The following is a 22,819-nucleotide window of genomic DNA, read 5'->3' on the forward strand; positions in this document are numbered from 1 at the left end:
CCGAAAATACAAAAAAATAAAATCTGATTGAAATTGAAGACTTATAGCAGAGTATCCTTTCAAATGTACAGAACATTCAGCTACATGGATTAAATACATTAGTTTGATATTTCTGTGAAATGAAATTTTTGTGTTGCTATTTAAAATATGATCAATAATTTCTGACTTAACATACTATTGAATGTGTTCATGGCCCATGCTTCGAGCCACTGTTTAAACCTCGCTGCTGGCCTTTTAAGACAGCACTGCATTGACTCCATTTCAAAAAGCTCTCTTTACCATCATAAGAACTAGAAACAATTATTAAACATGGAAGCTTCAAAAGGCTTACTTTCCTAGGCACTGGAAATAATGGCTCTGGACACCCTGTCTCAGAATTTGCATTCCAACTCTTTCCCCTTTTTATCTTTGCATCACTTTTGAACATTGATGGCCCTGCCTTCCTGGATGAAGTAGAGGTCAAATCCCATTTGCCATTAAGTGAAAACTGGCATCTCCATGGATAGCATTTAGCAGCAACCTTTTGCAGAGGGGAATCCAAACCACACAGATGCAGGCATTGCCAGGAACAGTGTGAAAATTGGGAGAAAAGTGCAGGAGCAGCGCCTAGTAATAGCATTCTACTGTGTGAGGCGGTGTGGTCAAAGAGGTGCACAAATTGAATTAGAGCTGGAAAACAGAAGAACTGGAAAGCAGGCCTGGCAGGAAAAACTGGCTGACAGGGCTGGAGACATTACACTCATATCTGGGGATTACAGGTATAAGAGAACAAGAGGGTATTACTAGCCATTCCAAATAAATGGAGAACCCTCTTGCCCTACTTTCAGCTACCGTATGCATCTGAACTGCCTTCCCAGCCCCATTCCCCAATTCCTTCTGCTTTTAGGCTCAACTCAGGAAAGCATTTAATCACGTTTAACTTTAAGTACATGCAGAAGGCAGTGGGACTTACATATGCGTTTCAAGTTTAAATGATGCTTAAATGATGCTTAAATGATGCTTAAATCATGTCCTGAATGGGTGCCTAGCTGATCAGGAAGCAAGAGTTCAAATGGACCTGAGAAGTCAAGCAGGCAGAGGAAGACCAAAGAACAGAGAAGGCAATCAAGGAAACCAAATACTGCATTGGATGTGCATCCCATCCAATTCCATTGACTTGGCCACCTGTATTCTGAAATGCATTACACAAGGAATAACGTATAAAGTTAACAGAAGACCATTACTGAAACATTAATAAAAATGCAATGTCGTTTCAATTTATTACTTAAAAAAAAAATTAGTGCAATTTTTGTAACATACTACAGAGAAGAATCATTCCTAAAGTACTTCAAAAATCACTTTTTACTATAAATAAAAGCCATTTTGTCCAATTGCATCAGCTACAGTATGTCCCTGAGATCACATATTCCACGAGCTTCTCACTCCAAATATTAATTTTCCGTAATACACATTCAGACAATAAGAAAAATATAGTACATCTTAGAAAACAAAAATCAATCATACATTAAAGCAAAAAATATTTGGTTGTGGAGAGCACAAAGTATTTCAGCTTGTGCCTAAACATAAGAAGTGAAGATTTGAGTCCTATCACCCTTATGAGTGTGGTGCAAACAATTGCTGAATATGGTGTAAGCTAATTTCATAGTGCCAAAAAAAAGACACTTTTGTTATCAGTGTCTCAAGCTAGAAAGATAAAAGTCATTATCTATCTATCTGTTGGTTGTTGGGTAAGAATATCACCAAGCCTGTGAAATTCTTTATACCAAATACCAGTCCACTATGTTTTATTTTCACTTCGCTTCAAGTGACAGCAGCAAAGCAAAGGTCCCTGTTCTGGGGAAGATCTTTTTTATTTACCCGAGAGGAGGAAATAGGGCAAGAGAATTAGTGAGGGAATATTTTGAAGCTCCCGCCTAAGTGGTCACCAGGGTAAAATTTTCAAAAGTGACTTAGGCGCTGAAGTGTCAATTGAAAGTCAATAGGATTCAGGCTCCTAAGTGTCTAAGACACTTAGGAAAATTTTATCCCAGGTCTGCACGAAGCTTAACTCTCAAACAGAACTCAAGAATACCTGTGTGAAAGCACTGTGTCTGCCTATAAAATTTAAAGTAATTTAAATATTTGTATGTGTTCCTATTGTGCTCTCACTGAGATCAATGGGGTTTGGCCAGTGATTTCAAATAGGAACAGGCATTCTGTAAGAGAAGACTCTTGACTGAAGGAGGAAGAAAAAGTTGATTTAAAAACAAAATTACAAAACACATCTGTGACGGCTATGAAGTAACACTTAAAGATGCATGTGCACATAATATATACTAAATTTCAATTTAAAAAACATCTGTAGAGCGGCTTTATATACTACATCATATAATTAAATGGGAAGTGCTATGAAACTTTCAAATAAAAGGCACTATAAGAACAAACTTTTTAAAAAAATGTGGATCAAATTTAATGCTCATAAAAGTGATGGACTTGTAACACTGACTTGAACCTGGTATAGTGTGGGCCAGTGCTATGGAAACCAGCCTCATAAGCCTGTCAATGCACTTCAAACTTTACCTGCATCAACCTCCATTAGCTTTGACCTGCTAAAATGGATGCAGAAAAAAGACTAAGCCGCCAAACAAACACATTTTCCCTTGTTACCTAAAATGGCATTTAAACCAATGTCTCCAGAGATGAAAAATAATGGATTAGCCCTACATGGAACAAACAAACACAAAATTTTCCAAAATGTGTTTTAAACAACCATCTAAAGAACTAGGAAGGAGTGGTTATTCTTAAAATGAATGTGGAACCAAATTGCACAGGCAGTTCTGGGGGGTCTTTAAAATATTCACTTATCACAGAAGGTTGCCAGATGGAGGTGTTCAATAGTGCAGCTACCACTAGTGCTAATTTCATTTTAATTTACAGTATCTCATCTTCAATCACCCTTACTTTGCATGATGGCATTTTCTTTTAAAATACTTTATATATTATATGTAAAAGAAACATATGCACTAGAGCATATACAGCTCTATTTACTAGAAATGCAGAGAAGTGAAAGCAGAATGTCAGACAGCCAACGGGGAGTAGCTAATTATGCTGCATGCGAAAACTTCTAGGCAGAGTGTACTTCACAAATTATATATGGAATCTCTGATTTATCAATAAGCCATTGTCACAGGAGACCAATGGTTTATCCAGGGCAGTTTTAGTTTCTCAGACTGATAAATGCAGATACCAAATTTTACTTGTTTAAATTAAAAAAAAAATCACTTGTGTCTCTCTCAATCAGAGAGCCTATCAGTTTAATTGTCATGCTTCAATGTGGAGCTGCAAACTGGATTATTCAGCAGACATTTATATATTCAGAGTCAGAATCATTTTCTTTTGAAGGGATTTCAGCCTTATTAGCACAAAGAAAATACAACTCATTGTACAAAAGGTTTCACATAATACCTGTACCTCTGAAAAAGAATTTCTCTCTGCACTACAGCCCTGAGCTTTCCTGTCTTGATTTATGATCCTGTAGCAGACAAATCTGTATGAATCTGAGGGCTCAGTCAGGCTGGTCTCCCCTTGAACTCGGACCATTCCTTTTTTTGATATATCCTGTTGCTACAATACAGGCTTCTTTAGTGCTCACCATTCTTTAGTATTTTAATTATTTCCCATTTCATTGACGATGCACCAGCCTGTCCAAAATAAGCAGCTATTTGCTTTTTAATTTAGTATGTCTACCACTGCAATATCGTGAGGTGTTCATAAGCATTATCAGACCAGCCACCAACGCCAGTCCCACACCAAGACTTGGCGGGCCACAGGGACTGAACTCCTGTGCAATTCCTGAGAGAAGAGGAGCAATTATTCGTCCCACAGATGTCACAGACTGACCAACTCCTATGAGCGTACCACTGGCCTGCTTCCCACCCAGGGTCAACTCAAGGTCAGTGATGCAAGTGCGTCCTATGGTGGTTGAAAACGCTAAGAACGTTGACGATAAAATGACTGTCCATATGCTGAGGGCTGTGGAATATAGCATTATCAACACACAGGTGAGAAGCGTGGAATGCAATAAAAGTGCGTAAGTATTATGTTGATAGAATCTTGTTATTGGTCCAAGTAGAAAACCACCAAGTGCTCCAAGGATGCTACTGTAGCTTATAAGGTACCCTGTGAGCTTAGGTTTCACCCCAAATCTCTCTTCAATTGCCAGAACAAAATTGCTATAATACAGCATTACAGCTACAGACATTAGTAACCGTATTAAAAATATATCCCACAGATCAGAGCATGCAATGCCTTTAATCCTCTTCAGCACCGACACAATTTGGATCCATAGGGACCGGAGAGGAGTATCATATTTCATTGCGCCATTAGCTAGTGATTTAACCTGCAGGTCATAGCTTGCCTTTGCTGTCACTTTGCTGTTACTGGTGGTCTGTTCATTTTCATTACTGTCTGTGTGTTCCTCACTCCATGGTAACATCCAGACAAGGCCTATATAGGTAATGCAATGCAAGTGGTTAATTGTAGATAGCTATGCTCTTTACCCCATGCTCAACACAAACAAGTAAGTTACTGTTATGTTTTAATGACGTCTCTAACTGTAGAAATCAAAGACATAAATGAAAGTATTTTGCACTTTGTTGGCAACATTTCATCTTAAAATAATCACAAAACAGTTGACAAAAATTAAGCATAACATAACCCATGAAGTTACTATTGGTTTCCCTATATTTAAAATGGGGTTATAATCAGAAAGAGAAAGGTTAAGCAACTGGCTCATGCAGAATATACATCGCAGATCTGAGAAGTGAACCCAGGATTCAGACTCTCATTCTCTAGCCCTCGAAACAAAAACAACATTCCCTCTCTTGTATCTGGATGTAAAAATACATAAAGAGGGAAATGAACTATTTCCAAAGTCAGAAGAGGTGCACATTCAAAGAGCAGTTTGAATGCACAAAATAGAAGGGGATTACAGTAAAATTCAAACTACTACAAACAGCAAGAACACATATCGCTTGAGACAGCCTGAAGTGCAAAATACTACATACAACTTACCAGCATTCAGAATGAAGATGGAAGAACAGATGAAGGATGTCAGATAAAAACCACTCTCTAGCTCTGTAAGGTAGCCACCAACCACAGGACCCAGAATGAAACCAACACTGGAGGCTGCATTGAAGTGTCCTATTACGAGAGGGCGCTCTTTCTCAGAAACCAAGTCAGAAAGAAGAGCTTTAGAAATGGAGAGAGTATGTTTGAAAATACCTGCAGGTTAACGTAAAAAAAAATACATTACTCATTCAGGAAAGTGTATCATATTTATTTAGCCTGTGAAGTTATTTATAAGATTGTGTATAAATATTTGCCTGAAAATTCCATAAGCTACAAATCATCCAATGCCACAGCAGCTACAGAGGTTGCATCGTGGGGATGGTGAACTGGCATGTGATGAGTTTGACAGTGACCATTCCCTTGGGTTGGGACCTAGGAATCATGTTAAACTAAGATCTGTGGCAAGTGAGCAGAACAGCTCAAATAGGATAGAAACAGCAGCTTTGACAGGTGGATCTCAGTAAAGGTGAGGCAACTGCCGGAGACACAGCATCTTTGGTCAGTGCTAGGGAAAGAATGATAGGGCTGGCTACAGACACTTGCAATTGGCGCAGTACAATTCCAGATTGTCAAAGAGATAGTAGGTGTTGGTAGGTAGCAAGAAGTAGTAATTAGTATGAATTTGGGCATTCTAAAGATGCCACCTGTGCACAATGAAATATCCTTGTCTGCTCCTTCCTCACAAAAGGATAACACTACACCACAGTGCACAACCACTGGCAATATAGGAGCATTACAAAAACCCTAAAGAGGTAGTTAAAATGTTAATGATTTATCAAACAAATCAATGACGTTCCTTTAACATTAAAAAAACCAACCCCTGCCTCCTATACCAAGAAAACAAAAGTTTTCTTTGGAATGAGGCTAGATAGTCAGAACTTTAAACATCTATTATCAGAGTTTAATAATACAGATACGTTGATGGAAACTTAGCTTTAGTGGTACAGACAAATATGCTTTTACACAACATACACATTCCAGTAAGTAGTGAGCCAAGCTTTTAGAGGATATCCTATCTGGAAATATATTTTCAGTATGATGACAATGTACTGTTTTATATATCTCTCTCTCTATATATATGACGTTATGTTGTGCACACAGACTAACATTTTTAGAAGTTACTAGTGATTTTGGGTGCTCAACTTGAGAAACATTAAAGTGGCGTGATTTTCAGGAAGTGCTAAGCACCCACCCTCTGAAAAATCGATCCCTGCACGAAAGTGTCTCATAAGTTGTTCACCCCTTCCCTGCCACCCCCCTCAAGAAATAAAGGCACTGAAAAAATCACTAGTCACATTTCTCATAATTCCCCCCCCCCAAAAAAAACCAAAAACCTAATGAAAAATTCAATAAAAAATTCAATAAAAAGATCAATTTAGAGGTCTTTTCAAAGCTGGGTTTGGTAGGTGCCAAAGAACCCATTGCACTTGTGATGATAAAAATTGGTAAAACTGTTCAAAACTGCTGTCCATCTTGTCCCCATATCTAAATACCATGATTTCCCCAGCAATAATGCTCAAACTAATGTTGGACTAAATATAAACCCAAGTACCAAGTCATTTACTCACCTACAGGGATCCTAGCAATGGCAAATAAAACCACATTGGTGGACATGCCAAGCAGCAAATAACCCAGTGCACTGAAGAGGATACATGCAAGCAGGGAATACTGTCTTCCTATCACATCACTCCAGCAGCCCTGGTAAGACAATAAATGAGTGCTTTTATAGCATTGAACTACCCACTGTAAGCAATATGCACATCTGAATTAAATCGATTACTTCTCTTCTCAAAAGAGAGGCTCCTGAGGGACTATGAGTGGAAACATTCATCAACAGATTAGATAACATTCATAATAGTACTGTGTCCTAGTTGCCAGAGGCTGGACATGACGGACTAAATTCAACCCTGAAGTCAATGGGAGAAGCACCTGCTTGCATCATGAATTACTTTTACTAGATAAGGTATGAAAGCCAAGCTTCATTTAATTTAGTGTCTCAGCTTGTTTTTATGTAAACCCATCACAAATTTAGTGAAATATCATTGGCAACTGTCTAATGAAAATACCATTACACCAACACTGACCATTATTATTTATTTACGATAGCAACTACTATGTGCTAGATGCCTGCCAAACACTCAGAGAGGGCAGTCCCTGCTTGAGGGAGCTATCAGGCTTAGGGCAGACACATGGGAAGGGGAAAACTAGTAGGTAACTGATATACAATAAAAGTCATCTTGATTCACTACATGCAGCATGGAAGAAGAAGGTCTTTAAGCAGGAGAGGGTAGGAGCCTTACACGAAGTTCAGGGAAGCTGCAACAGAGAGAAAAAGGTGACTGTGTGCCAAATGGGTGGATAAACGTAGGAGTACTGGCTCCAGAGCACAGATTTGAAGGGTTGGCAGGTACAGTATGCATTCCTGAACTATGGTCTGGGGGTTGTGTCCTTGTGCACAGTAGTTTTGGGAAAGAAGGGGAGAAATGTGTAACCTATGGAGGGAAAAAATAAACTTACAGAGACACTGAATGAATTAAGGCCATCTGGCAAATTACACCAGACTCCACATTAACCAGAGAATGGAAGACACAGATAACATGATTTCAGAGATCTGTTCCATGAGATTATAACTTGTATGCAGACTACTGCTCTAATAGCAACAACATTAAACAGAATGTTGCATGACTGGCACACACACAGAGTAATATTTAACTGATTAAACTACTATTTTCAAATCTAAACAGAGATTTTGTTTTCAGCTAAAAATTTCATCTTGTGTATTAGTAATCTGAAGGATTTGATTAGTTCTATAACTGAAACTGAAAAAAATACCAGAGTAAGAACACTTCCCGCAACCTCAAGGGCTTGTGTGAACACTAGCAAATGTATAGTTTCACATTGCCCAAAATATTACCATTAATGTAATACATTTTCCCATCAAGTTAATAGAAACACCAATATATTTTTAAGATCCAGTATTCAAAACTTACCACAAGTGTGCTGGAAAAGAGCTGCAGTAAACCGTAAAAAGACCCTAAAATAAAAATAGTGCAAAAAGACACTGAGAATTAATCATGACAGACTTATGGAACTGGTTTAAAAGTGGTTCTGCAAAGTGGGGAAATCAACAGAATAATTCATTAGAAGAATGGGGAGAAGTAATAGAGCAAAGACAGGCCGGAGTCCAGCATGAAGTATGGCAACAGAAGTTTCATCACTTTGATGGACGAATGTTCCTCTTTCTCTGGGTATCTTAAAATTGCAACACTATTCAACCCAGAAGTGTGGAAGTAGAAGTAGGCTGCTTTGCCAGGGGAAATAACTGAAATTGCGACAGTTGACATCCTACACCAAACATTATGACAGGGCATTGTAGCAGCTGCCCTGGAAGAAATTCCAAACCCTACCCTTCAAAATGAAGGGTAAGAACCAAGCAGCAATTGCCAGTAGGAGAGAAGGAACAGAAAGAAAACAACAATTCTAGCATGGAGCCAACAGCACAATATTTGTTAGTCTGTTTTATTGACAAAGGACACCCCAGATCCCTGCCTATTTGAACGCTTAAGTCAATGCAGAATGTAGAGGTGATAATCTACTATTCACTAAAGTTACTGCAGAAGCAACATTTCTGTCAATCAAACTCAGAACTGGGATTAACTTCAGATGGAGCTAAATTCTATGCAAATTGAAAAGGCAGGGTATTAAAAATATGGATGTAAGATGACATTTATATCATCATTACTATTTCTAAACTGCACGCTAGACCTGTATTTGTGTTGTAAGCCAGCACTGCAGAATCACTTCAGTGGAGCAGAGGAAGCTACAGAATCCAAAAAGGTCATCGTTTGGAACCCACTGTATAGCAGCTTCTGAAGACAGCTATGACGGAATTCAATGAGTTAATAGTGGCAGAATCATGAGTACAAGGTGGAAGAATCAGCTACAGAAAAATGTCTGTTTTGCTTGGAGCCTGCCACTGTTTTCCATTGTGTGGCTATTGAAGATGTTACATATCTGACTTCTACATCATGTCCAGTACTTCAAACAGTGGGTAATCAGTACGCATGCTGTACTCACCTACTACTCCTGCAACAGTTGGACTTGCTCCTAGAGACTTGATATGAAGGCTTAACAGAGGCACAATCATGCTCACACCAAAGAAGTCCTGAAAGAATAGGGAGAATGGAGTTTCAGTAATTGAGCATTTTTACATAGATACAGAAAGTCAAGTTTTAGGAATAAATGATTCTGTATTTTTAAAAAGCAGTTGTATTTTTAATTGAATAACAATCTAGGGTCAGGTCTACACTTGAAAGGCTCTGCCCATACAGCTACACCAGCATACTATACTGATCAAGTGCTTCTAGCATGGATGCGGCTTCTTGCTGGTATAGCTTATTCCAGCTGTGCTGAATGAAAAAGCTGTACTAGTAAAAGCTCAGTTTTGTTGGCATAACTGCAGTGACACTAGGCGTTCTAGAAGGCACAGCTATGCTGATCACAAATGACACTTCATCACACCCCTGACCAACGTAGTTCTGCTGGCAAAAAAGTTTGCATTACAGACCTGGTCTACATTAAATTAAAAGTTTTGCAAGACAGAGAATGCGTTGTGTTGCATGATCCTTGCAACTGTGAACATACTAGTCAAAACTACAGTTTTTTATGGAAGGAACTACTTATCTTATCTAACATTAAGAAACTTACTAAATGGTTCTAAAACCATGAAAAAAGCAGAGCTACACTCCTTCAGAACACCTAGTTAAGAAAAAATTAATGTTTAATATACATATATCTAAAGTTGAATAATTATTCTGAATTTTCTATATAATAGGTTTGTACTACTAGCATTTTAAATTCAACAATATAAATAGTCTGTTGTATCATGCAAATAAGAACAAATATTCTCTCTGTAAAAATAATTAAGTTCTGAAAACAAATTTAAAACACTTTGGAAAATGCATGTACAGTGTGGCCTATCAGTTGAAAAACACCGTCTACAATGGGAAGAAAAGTTTTCAAGACATGTCCAAAAAAGTTAGATCAGTCCATTCCTGTAACAAGATGCAATTGTAATGCAAGAAAAATAATGTGAAAAGTTATATTGGATATACCGCAGAGGCAATGCAAGGCAAAGCATAAAGGAAGCAGAGATTTCCTCAGTAGCATAAGAAGAAGGTAAGACAGCACATGGGGGTTCTCAACTCCCATACTGTACAAGGATCTCCTGCCCAGTCCTTTCAGATTTGTATCTTTTGTTAACTTACCACATTGACCTGCTAATTCTCTACTATACAATGCTGCTTGCATGCAACTTCTACATCAGAGTGGAACTGTGCTACAGGGGACTATTGAAGTAGTAACACCTTTTATCAGGGACTACTGCAGTTGGACTAAACTAGAAGTTCATAATAGTCCGTCCAAAACTAGAATAGAGATGTCATTATAAATACCACTCAGTCAAATGCTTCCAATACCTCATTAAGCAGTCACGAAGGATAATTTTTATATATACATACACAAACACAAGTATTAAATATGTATTAGCATAAGTCTAATAATACCCATAACTGTTCCTTGGTACTCCTTAAGTAACACAATCTTTAAACCCAGTAATTATTGTTAGCATTTGCAGGTCAGTGCAGAACAGTAATTGTTTCTTATTTTAATGAGAGACATGTATGTTATTCTAAACTCTGTTTTATTGGCTATAGGAAGCTTATGGAGCAGTCAACAGCTCAGTGACATCTTTCAACTGCTATATACAGCAGTCACTCTAAGAAACGTGCCAATTGCTTGCTATGGCAGAGTAAATTTACCTCATTTGAAGGGTTCTAATTATTATCTATAGTGAGTATAAGAAAGTTTATGAAACACCGCAAATATAAAGGTAAGTGTCATCTAGTTAAAGCAAAACAGACAAGCTCTATGGAGCACGAGTGCCTATCACTTTTTCGGACTTGTAAGGAAAAAGATTGAGCCAAAGAGGAAGCACAAACAAAAGAAAAAGAGCAAAAACGAGACAGATATATCAAGGGGGGAAATGGTTGAAAACAATATAAAAATATGAAAAAGAAAAAAAGTCAGTTCTCTTTGGCTAGTTTAAACAAAAGCAACTTGCAGTAATACATATACATACAAAAGCATTTTCCCCTCATTTTAACAACCTTAGATGCTTATTTCTGAAACTATCAAACTGGTTCAGTTAAACTATCAAACTGGTTAGCTGAATTGAAAGAACTCCAAGTCCCAAATGTGAATGGCTGGACTGCCTATGTTAATAGAGAATATAAACAGTGCTTTAATTTATTAACAGTGCAAATCCTTATGTCTCTCCTGTGTATGCAGATAGTTCTCTTTGCATGAAACCATTGTACCACCACTTTACAAGGGGCTGGACAGGATTTGGTGTGTGCACTCCCTCTCCAGGATACTCAGCTCAACATGGCTTACTGTATGGCTACATGCAGGGGAAGATTTGGGAATAGGACAGGGCTGGAAGTTCTACAGCCAGAGCAGAATCATATCCAGCGAATTTAAGAGACTCATCCAAGGGCACACAGCAAGTCAGTGACAGAGCCTATATGAGAACCGAAGAGTTCCTGAATGCAGATCCCCTTCTGAGTCCAAAGAACAAACCACTCACTCCCTTAAAAAGGGCTGCTCAGTTGATTTAGGCTCTGTGAAAGCAAGATTTCACATGATTTAGTTCAACAGAAATGTCTAACAAATTGTCTTCAGTAAAATTCCAATGAACACAAGTTTTTGTTTGAAAGTAAATGCAGTATTAGCATGCTAACTTGAAGGTGAAAATGACTAGACTATTTCCTTTATCCAAACTGAATTAAAAGTAAAAAACACAGATTAAATTATACTTTTTTTTTTTTAAACTAAAATTTGGTATTATCACTGAGCTTATTTACTAGAATGTACATACAATCAATTTTAAAAAATACATCCAAAAAGTTATTTTAAAAATATTATTTTGTAAATCAATGATGTTTCTTTAGTTCACTTTGTGAGGATGAAGACATGATTTGAGACTAGGCAGACCACCTATAATTGTTAAAATGGGGGGGGGGGGGAAGCAAGCTTATTTTTAAGAGAAACTATCCCACAGTGTTTTATTCGAGATATACAAATGCATGATTGTTGTATAACAGTGCATGATCCTTTATATGGTTATTAAAAACATACTAAGAATCACTCAAATAAAATCTAAGTCCTCAATGGACATGGGTCATAGGGCATTAAGGTGACCAGATAGCAAGTGTAAAAAATCAGGATGGGGGTGGCAGGTAATAGGCGCCTATATAAAACAAAGCCCCGAGTATCAGGACTGTCCCTATAAAATTGGGACATCCGGTTACCCTATAGGGCATTAAGCACTAAATAAATGACAGGCCTTAAAATACTAAATGGGTGGTTATCTTCTTTGATAGGGAATGACGGACAGCAGCAAAGATAAGGGTATACCTGCTGGAGTGCAACTTTTCACCAAAGTCTCAAATATTGGGGAAATCTCTTACACCCTCAGAATTGCCTCCAAAAATCTCAGGGTTTTCAGTAGTGCCATGGATGTGGGCTCCCCTGCAGTGAGTAGCGAACAGAACAGAGGGGAAAAAGAGATGGTCTTTGCCCATCCCTAACCTCAGGCTTTTGGGGGAATTTCTCAGTCCCTTAGGACTCCCTCAGGAATCTCAGGGCACTTTGGCTAGGCAGCTGCTGCTATTGTCCAGGCCCCGGGAAGCTTCAACCAGGACAGTGACATTAAATACAAAGAGAGGAGAAGTGAGGGGTAGTCCAGACAGGCTATAAAAAGGCAGCTATCAAACCTGGGGTCGTTTATAGGAGAGGACAGATGGTATTTTAGACCTTGATCACACCCGTTCAAGGTGATATAGTTGCTTGTAGGTAGGGGGAGATGTATAGCAGCAGAGATGATCTGCCGGGGGGTGTTTTGACAATTCAGCTGAGGATCGTGTCTCAATTTTTTGTTGAGTTTCCCAGTGGAGACAAGGGGCAGAGATACCACCCGGGGCCTCCCGATTCCCCTACAGGGCGGACACTTTTGCCCCAGAGCTGGTGTGAAAAATTGGGGCAGGGTGTGGGTGGGAGTGGGGGGCTGTAATAGGCGCCCATATATATATATATATATATATATATATAAAGCCCCGAATATCGGGCCGGTTCCTATAAGGTCGGGACATCTCTGGTCACCCTGCCCAGAACAAGCCCCGGCTCTCCGGGCAGCCTCCCCGCCGGCCTCGGCTCTCGCTGAGCTCCCCGGGCCGGAAGGGGAAGGGCCGAGCCCGGGGCCAGGCCGGGGGCTGTCTCCTGCGGCCCCGCAACTCACCAGGAAGGCCACCAGGTAGAGGCACCGCACGAAGCGGCCGCGCCGAGGAGGAGGAGCCGCCGACCCCGGCCCTGAGGCTGGCGGCGGCTCCGAGGCCCCCATTCTCCGCAGCCAGAGCCAGGCCCCGCCGCGGCCGGGACGAGCATGCGCCGTGCGGGGCCGGCCGGGCCAGGCCGCCGCTGGTCTCGGCCCAGGGGAGGGCTGAGGCCTAGGGGGGCGGCGCCCGGGGCGAGGCGGGGGCTGGAGCTGGAGCAAGCGTCTGCCTGAGCCGGGGGACCCCCGGGCGCCCAGTGGCTTGTTAGCGAACCGCGGTTGTGCAGGAGGGGTCAGTGGGAGAGGGGTTGATCCGCCTTGGAGCCTTTAAGGATCATCTTCTCCTGCTTTTCTCCATCCCCTCCCAGCAGCCCGGCCCGTGCTGGGATTGCCACCACATAACGGGACTCCAGGAGCTGCGGCTTTGAGACCCCAAAAAAATGCATTTAGCAGGAGGTTGGTGTGATACCCGTCGCCGGAGGGGACCGCTGCTGGCAGTGCCTTCCCGCAGTGGCCAACACGGAGACGGCGCCCGTTACGCCAGATGAAAGGATGCCTGCGTGTGCTGCTTGCGACAGTCCTACTTTTGCACCCAGGCCAAACACATAGGCCGGGGCTGTGCGGATGGCCACTGCAGAATAACTCTGTCATGGGGTGTGGGGTTCTCTGCTCTCCGGTGTAAAAGCTCTGGCGTAAGGGCTGTGTTGGAAAAAAGAAAGGGCAGAAGAGGTCCTGGCTAGAGCACGCCACGGTACAGCTAGTTTGTAAAGGGCCTGAGGAGAGAGCCCCGACCAGGGTTATTCTATCTACTACCCAAGATCCACAAACCTGGGAATCCTGGACGCCCCATCATCTTAGGCATTGGCACTCTCACCACAGGTCTATCAAGCTACATGGACTCTCTCCTCAGGCCCTATGCCACCAGCACTCCTAGCTATCTTCGTGATACCACTGACTTCCTGAGAAAACTACAACCCATCAGTGGTCTCTCAGAAAATACCATCCTAGCCATTATGGATGTAGAACTATACTACTACTATACTAACATTCCACATAAAGATGGACTCCAAGCCATCAAAAACACTCTCCCAGATGATCATATGTCACACCTCACAGCTGAACTTTGTGACTTTGTCCTGACCCACAACTACTTCAGATTTGGAACCAATCTATACCTCCAAGTCAGTGGCACAGCTATGGGCACCCGCATGGCCCCACAGTATGCCAACATTTTTATGGCTGACCTCGAACAACGCTTCCTCAAAACTTGTCCCTTAACACCTCTTCTTTACCTATGCTTACATTGATGACATTTTCATCATCTAGACCCACGGGAAAGAGTCCCTCGAAGATTTCCACCGGGATTTTAATAATTTCCATCTCACTATCAACCTTAGCCTGGACCAATCCACACAAGAAATCCACTTCTTGGACACTACAATAAAAATAAAGGATGGGCACATTAATACCACCCTATAACGAAAACCAACTGACCACAATGCATATCTTCATGCCTCCAGCTTCCACCCTGGACACATTACACGATCCATTGTCTACAGCCAAGCCTTAAGATACAACTGGATTTGCTCTGATCCCTTAGACAGAGACAAACACCTACAGGATCTCTATGAAACATTCCTAAAACTACAATACCCACCTGGAGAAGTAAAGAAACAAATTGACAGAGCCAGACCAGTACCCAGAAGTCACCTACTACAGGACAGACCCAACAAAGAAAACAACAGAACCCCACTGGCCATCACCTACAGTCCCCAGCTAAAATCTCTCCAACACATCATTAAAGATCTACAACCTATCCTAGCAGATGATCCATCTCTCGCTCAGGCAGTGGGCGGCAGACCTATCCTGGCTTACAGACAGCCCCGCAACCTGAAGCAAATACTCACCAGCAACCATACACCCTACAAAAAATCCCACCCAGGGACTTATCCCTGCAACAAACCCCGTTGTCAGCTCTGCCCACACATCGTCTCTAATGACATCATCACTGGTCCTAACCACATCAATCACACCATAAGGGGCTCATTCACCTGCATATCCACTAATGTTATATATGCCATCATGTGCCAGCAATGCCCCTCTGCCATGTACATTGGCCAAACTGGACTATCACTACGCACAAGGATAAATGGACACAAATCAGACATAAAAAATAATAACATCCATAAACCAGTGGGAGAACACTTTAATTCCCCAGGGCATTCTGTCTCTGACCTGAAAGTTGCTGTACTTCTCCAAAAAAACTCCAAAAACAGACTTCAAAGAGAAACTGCTGAATTAGAAATGATCTGCAAACTTGACACATTCAAACTGGGTTTAAACAGAGACTTGGAATGGCTATCTCACTACGGAAGATAAATTACTTTGCTCACCCATTCTCACCTCCTACTCAATGGTCGTCATTAGGTCTTAAGTACCGGACTCCACCTCCCCCATTGTTCTCAATGCACCTGGATACCTATAAGATACCAACTCTGTGTTACCTATTTTCTGTATTACTGCATCTGAAGAAGAGATCTAAGTCTCTCGAAAGCTTATGTCTACAAATATTAAATTTGTTAGTCTTTAAAGTGCCACAGAACTCTCGTTGTCTTTGCTGTATACAGACTAACACGGCTACCCCTCTGGAACTCTTTATAAAACTTAACCTATTTTAAAATATTAAAGTCTTTGACAATGCTTCAAAGTTTGCCATAGTGTCTTAGAAGAATTAGACTCCACATTAGGCTTGTACTATAACTGTGTTTAAAGAATCCTCTGGACCTATAGGAATCTTTCACAATACAATCTGTCCAAGCACCTATTACCATCACCTTGCTAGCCATAGCCTCTCTTATAGAATATGTCCCCCTACATTCATTGGGTCATTATCTGTGGGCTCGATAACTTAAATTATATCTTCTAGGGAAGCGAACCTAGACTGGCTGCAGGGAGGACCATACTGGTATTGTTCCCCACAGGGTGTTGGGCTGGGTGGAAATGGAGGGCCTGGATCCCCCTACAATGCCCCCTTAAAGGCTGAGGCCCAGATATGGGTGGAAAGTTGAAGATTTCCAGGGTAAGGTCAGGAACAGGTGCCTCTACTGCTCTGACAGATGCAAAGGGCCAGAAGTCAGTTGCGCTAACCACAGCCAAGCCCTCTGAGCCCCCTATCACAGTGACCTTCTAAAATTTAACAAAGTTTTGAGAACATATTCTGTTCATACTTCAGCAAGAGAGACAACATTTTAAACCTTATACATTTTCAAATAAAGTTCTTAAAATCATTCTGTGAGACAGATCTAAGACAACAAATGCAATTTATTGCAGTAAATGGAACATATTCTTGGATTTCATCATTACAAATAGGCAAGATCAAGATCCCCAAATGTACCATTTATCATCAAACTTAGCAAATCTAAGAATGACTTACTTATTTCATTCTGGTTTAAAACTTCAGATCATTAGGGTGCATTTAGCAGTCATTTCAACTTTTCATATACAAATTGAACCCAGAAGAAAAGCTTATAATCCACTGGTCCAGAAAATTTTGAGGCACTGTAAATGATATGGAATTTTAAAACTGCTGATAATGCTAATGGCATCTGAAGAGTAATCTCTTCTAAAAGATCTACAGATCTGAGATGTGGAAATTAGTCTTTTTAGTGTCTGCAACCTCAAAGCTATATACTTTGGTGAGTGTGACAGAGTGACTTAGAAGGGTTTTAAAAAAAATCTGGTTAAGGGAAGAAATTATGTCAAGGATATAGCCCAGATCAGCTTTCTCTCCCTTTCTAGTGTTTTCCCTGATAACTAGAGTTGAGTACAGCAGTCACCTTTATCCTCTCCTTTTCTTTTTCTATCAAAAATATTATCCAACATCTGTTCTTCCGTAGTTCTGCATTAGGGAGGAATGGTGCCTTCAGGGAAAGACTGAGTGCCTTTTAGGAGCATAGCATGATGAGAATCTTCCCTAGGTTTAAAGACCAATCATAGCAGAAGAAACTTAATTTGCTAGGCTGCCGACACTGAAGGGATCAAGGCCCAATTACAGAACCAAGTGGTTGTTTGTGCCTGACTTTTGTCTCATATTTATTTTTTGTTTGTGTTAAAACTATATTTTTTAAACTACACACCTTGAATCTGTGCATTTTATATTTGGATCTCTGGGGATCCTGCTGACTACATATCACATCAGAAGATGGTATTTAGGCATCTTTGTCAGGACAACCAGGAAAATCTACAGACCCAAGCATATGGTTAAGACTTGAATGGTGCTACAGTCCCAGCAAGACCAAAGGACGTGCTTGCCCTAAAACAAAATTAGAGCGCTATGGCCACTTTTTCTAGGGCAGAGTTGCTGGATGAGCAAAAATAACATGAAAAGGTAGCCTAAAAGTACCTTTGAGAGAGCAGCTTGGGTCGAAGCGATTGGTACAACATGATATCAACAATATTTCAACAGTTTGAGTACGAGCTGTTGCAGGCCCTACTTCGCCAACTACATTTCAATTAGGTCGTTAAGATTTCCAGATCTTAAGGTATTTCAGAGAACATGGCCTGTTCTCTTGCTTGCTACAGATCTTAGATAAATTTTATGTTACCTCTGAGACTGAAGAACAACCATAAACCCTCTTTGTCCGAGCCACAAATCTGAACTGCATAGCCGACGTCATTTTTGTTGACACCCACTAACTATTAAACGTTTATTTGAACAGAATATAATCCTTCAGGAAGGCAAATAGATTGTATCACTTTTCAGACTTTCATGCACCATCTCAAGGACCTCTTAGGACAGAGTTGTCATGATTACAGGGTTAGCTGCACTTTTCTGGACTCTATGAGCACACCTCAGGTGTCAGGTCTTGTACCTCTGCCTATCTTGGGATGGAATTCCACAATTCTCCCACCCTAGACTGGGCTTCAGGCTACAGTACTGTGTATCAACTACACTTACCAAGTAGCTCTGACTGCATTGAGACACCTGTGGTTCTTTCTTCTGGGCGTCTGTGGCAAGTGGTATATAGTGAGCAGACAGCATATTGTTTGTATTAACTGTAGGAACAAAACATTTAGCTATAAAGGATTTTAAAATAGCAGTCTATATGTCTACAGTCTAAGGTATTACTCTTTCCTCATGGTAGCCTAGGCAGATTTCCCAACAGGTGACTGTGTCTTAATCTGGTTACCCCAAACAAATTGCCCCCACCCTTTTGAGAGAGACAGACCCTTTTGAAACTGCTATAGTCCTGTTCATTCATTCTTTCATTCATTCAATAGCATCCAGTAGTGAGGTCAGCATACGGTAATAATAAATTATTACAGAGCAGCTCCATTTCTGTCACAGGAGTTTTAATGTCGTCACTTCTCAGACACATTCTGTTAACATCTGCCTTGCATATAACTATAACATGGATTCATACTGGAAAATTTGTCACTAATCCTGCCCTTCTCTCAGATAGTTAGTGCCCACAGTGACATCAGCAGGGAACAGCGCTTACACTACATATTAATCCAATATATAATATCTATCTCAAATAAACATGTAGGGCAGGATCCTGAGTCCTACAAAGGTCACTTCGTGCTTCCAGATAGTGCAAAGTGACCTTAAAGCTACTGCAAAGAGGCAGTTGAGGATTTCCCCAGAATTCCGATTGGAGTGGAGAGGGGATGTGAGAGGGGGCAAGGCCAAAGTGTGATCTCCTCTTGGTGGCATGATCCCTAGGGGATCATTCTAATTGATGCATGTTAAAGCAGCTTTAGTTTGTATAGGAGGCTGGTTCTGTGCCCAGGATTGAAGAAGAAGAAAGAACTTCTGGGCAACCTTTATTTCTTCACTGGCTGCACCAATCATGAGCTCAGCATGGCTGAAGATTGAACCACTTGCACTGCTTAAGCCGTGTTTTGAGTATTTATGGCCTAACTCCATAGAAATTAAGAGGTCCCTGGGCCAGGTGGTTTTCACCCAGCGTGCATGACCAATATTCTGAATATGATGAACATATAATCCAACTGAGGATGGTTGTGGACTAGTTTCTGTATGAATAAGCAAGAACTTACAAAGCTATTTTAAAATGTCTTTCTTTAGCAGTTAATGGGCTATGAGGTACTTGGAGGATTCAACTGTAGGAGCGACTTTCTCAGCAACTGCTATAATAGTTTATTGGTATATACTGAGACACAAGCTAGTATAAAATGTTGTTTTTAGATCATGAATGTATCTGCCAGCACAGATAAGGAGCTGCTTGCCAAATCTAAACATACACACAAAACACAAACAAGCGAACAAACAGCCCCTCCTCTCTTATAAACTAATCAAGCTATTTCTCCTAGGGACTGAGAAGGAAAATAAGAGACAGACTGCAATTGTTATTTCTATTTTAAATTCTTGGGAGGTGTTCAGGTGTTGCACTTACAGCAGAGCCGTATAAATACATAAATAGATAGAAACATTCATAGTTAGGAGTCAGTGATAAGCCTGTTCAAAAAAGATTGCATCGTAAAATCTTGTCAGTTTTGTTAAATGAGATATCTGAATTCATCCTTTGCATTAGGTCCTTCACTATTGTCTACCACACTAAGAAGCAACAAAGTCAGTTAATAAATTAGGCATAATGGGAGAAATTGATTCCTAGAATAAATTTATTTGACTCAGTGGAGTTTTTTATAGCAGAGATGAATTTGGCCCAGTAACTTGTTTTTTAAATCCTAATCTTACTACAGACACTTATGGGTATTAGATATTATGAATCAGGGATTGACTTTACAGTAAAATTCAAAAGAATGATTGTTTTATTTTGGTAAGACTGGCACTCCTTTCTTTGCCTTAATTGATTTTTACATTCTAATGATGAACTTCAGGGTTTAATACAATTAATGTTGCTATGAGATTTTTCATGAGTGTTCAAGTAGTGGACAACATGAATTTTCATTAGGATATAACAAGTTTTAATTTGGCTTGTGGTTCATTCCCAGTCTAGAAAGGCATAATGCCGAAGATGTTAGAGTATTTGGAAGATATGACTGCCAGAAAACATGCCATAAATTTAAAAAAAAAAAAAAGAATAATTAAATTAGAACCTCTCAGAATGAACATTCCAAACTTAAGAACCAAAAACACAACATGTACAGTATTTTAAAAATAAACACTTGAACTGCCTAGTGAATGATTTAGCTGTCAATTGAGTTCAACAGAACAACTCATGAGTGAAGTTACTCACATGCAAAAGTGCTTGCAGGATCAGAACATTAGATATCTTTCCTCCTTTCTGCTACAAGTCTCACTTGTACAGGCATATATAACAAGAATTAAACTAAGCGTTTTATTACTTTCACAATCTGTAGTCCAATGGTTTTGGTATAAAATTGGGGTCAGGAAACCAGAGTTCTATTTCTTGCTCTGGCGTTAACTCACTTGGTATCTTTGGAAAGTAACTGCACTTTCCCCAGTTTGTAAATAGGAATAGTTCTGCTTATTCATCTTTGTAAAGTGCTTTGAGATTTATGGAGGAAAGCAACTATATAAGTATTATTATTATTTTCACTTAGAGTAATATCATAAAGAAGATCAAATTCAGGCTTTTTCACCCTCTCAATAGAGGCACCAATGTTGTCCAACTGATAATTTTGATAGGATAAATTAATAAAATTGGGAATAAATTTATATTCCATAATATTGTGAAATAATGTTCTTTAATGAAGGTGGTTATGATGTACAGCAAATCAAAATGAATTCCAAGTCAGTTGACTTTGATATATTGTGTCAAGTTATTAAATAAAACTTTGCATCATATTAGATTATATTACACCACATTTATTCATTCTGGAATAAAAAAAAAAGATATATTGTATTATTTGTATTAAGACAATGTTGGAAAGTTTTACTTATAGCAGGGACTTGTGTGATTTTTAGTTCCATTGTAGTCAATGGCAACCCTCCTCCTCCCTATTGACTCCAGTGGCAACAAGATGAAGATTTGTTGAGTTTGGGCATAAACGATTTGTAAATTAGTTCCCAAGATAATAAGATAACTTTGATTTCAAATAATCGTTTCATGACCCTTTCCATGGTTCTGTTAGTAGAACGCACCATTCTAATCCACAACTAATCCATTAATAAAAGATGCTTTACTTCCTTTTGTAATTGAACCACATTCTCTGCACATCTCTTTGTAGTGTGACAAAGTAAATAGTATCGGGGAGGCTAAAGAAAAGGAAATGCTGGCAAAGAATCTGTTTGATTGAAAAATGCATTTCATGTGTCTAAGTTGTCCACTGTAAAAGGACCATTGTAGTAAAAGAATGTCACACTTACATTTTGCATTATACTAATTTAATAAATATGTATCAGATTTGCAGTAAATATGTCTTCTAACAATCTGCGAATATGGCATTGGTTAGATATACTAGTTGTATAAAATTTTATCCGGACATTGAAAAAACATTTAGCACGCAGTTCTGGCTTTTTCTAATGGGTTTGATGTTGGGTGGCCCAGGGTGTATCTTTCACTTTCTTTCCCCAAACATGCCTGTGTAGGATCCAGAAAGATTGCTGACAGCAGTGTGCCTGCAGCGGCATAACTAGCTTATCCAAAATAAAAGGGTTCTTTGGGACTGATTTTCTGCTGGGGTCATAGCTCCATTGACTTCACTTGCTCCCAGGATGGGAAATCAATGGAGTTTGGCCTGACTGGAGGATATGTCACCGTGCCATATCAGCACCCCTTCATGGGAATGTTCCACGTAATCATGTTATACTATATATTTTTTGGGAATGCTTACTTGATAGAAAAAGAGAGGGGTGCTGGTAGGGCTTTTTCTGTGAGTTGTTTGGAACTTAGGAATCCATTCCCTCATGATGCCCTGAAGGTCAATGGAACATGTGGCAAATCTTCTTTTTAGAAGGGCTAACATTTATCATCAGGGCAGGGACCTGTGGCTGCAGTGGTTTCATTCTCTTCCTGGTTTTGGAGACTGCTTTCTTTATATTGCAATTTTAATGTGTATAGGGAGCAGAATGCTTTGGATAAGTGCTTTTTCAATATTATGTATACATCTAAGTAAATAAGTAAAGCACTTGAAGTCTTAATCCTGCATATTTAACTGAAGCTGACTCTAAAATATTCCCTTTTAAAGCAAACTGAATTTACAATAAAAGTTTTCATTCAGATTGGGGTTTTGTGTGTTTCTTTCCTGCTAATGACAGGAGAAGGGTTCACTGTGAAATTTACGCATTGGAAGTACTTGCTGTTACTATGTACTGTAATCCAGCCCAGGTGGAAATGACAAGGGCACTGCAACTTCATCTCCCTTCCACTTTTG

At 39.9% G+C, this 22,819-nt stretch overlaps 1 protein-coding gene across 1 annotated transcript; it reads right to left on the reverse strand.

Moving 5' to 3' along the window:
* Positions 1-1,234: 1,234 nt before the first annotated feature.
* Positions 1,235-13,706, reverse strand: MFSD9 (major facilitator superfamily domain containing 9). Its single transcript, XM_067563586.1, has 6 exons — positions 13,466-13,706; positions 9,187-9,274; positions 8,100-8,143; positions 6,678-6,807; positions 5,053-5,262; positions 1,235-4,485 (listed from the first exon to the last, which is right to left on the reverse strand). Exons 1-6 carry the CDS (start codon positions 13,565-13,567, stop codon positions 3,698-3,700), a joined length of 1,362 nt encoding a protein of 453 aa, XP_067419687.1. The 5' UTR covers positions 13,568-13,706; the 3' UTR covers positions 1,235-3,697.
* Between the last annotated feature and the right edge of the window lie 9,113 nt (positions 13,707-22,819).

This window comes from Emydura macquarii, unplaced genomic scaffold (genome assembly GCF_026122565.2).
Source record: "Emydura macquarii macquarii isolate MOO-44397 ecotype Brisbane River unplaced genomic scaffold, CSIRO-AGI_Emac_v2 contig_2531, whole genome shotgun sequence".
Taxonomy (NCBI): Eukaryota; Metazoa; Chordata; order Testudines; family Chelidae; genus Emydura; species Emydura macquarii.

What these genes read in the sequence shown, in the direction of transcription:
- MFSD9 (XM_067563586.1), bottom strand. Translation starts at nt 13,567, where the DNA reads ATGGGGGCCTCGGAGCCGCCGCCAGCCTCAGGGCCGGGGTCGGCGGCT. An exon ending in TCTTTTCCAGCACACTTGTG is followed by an intron (nt 6,808 to 8,099) that starts GTAAGTTTTGAA and finishes TTGTCTTACCAG; the next exon opens with GGCTGCTGGAGTGATGTGAT. An exon ending in CATCTTCATTCTGAATGCTG is followed by an intron (nt 4,486 to 5,052) that starts GTAAGTTGTATG and finishes TTACCTATATAG; the next exon opens with GCCTTGTCTGGATGTTACCA.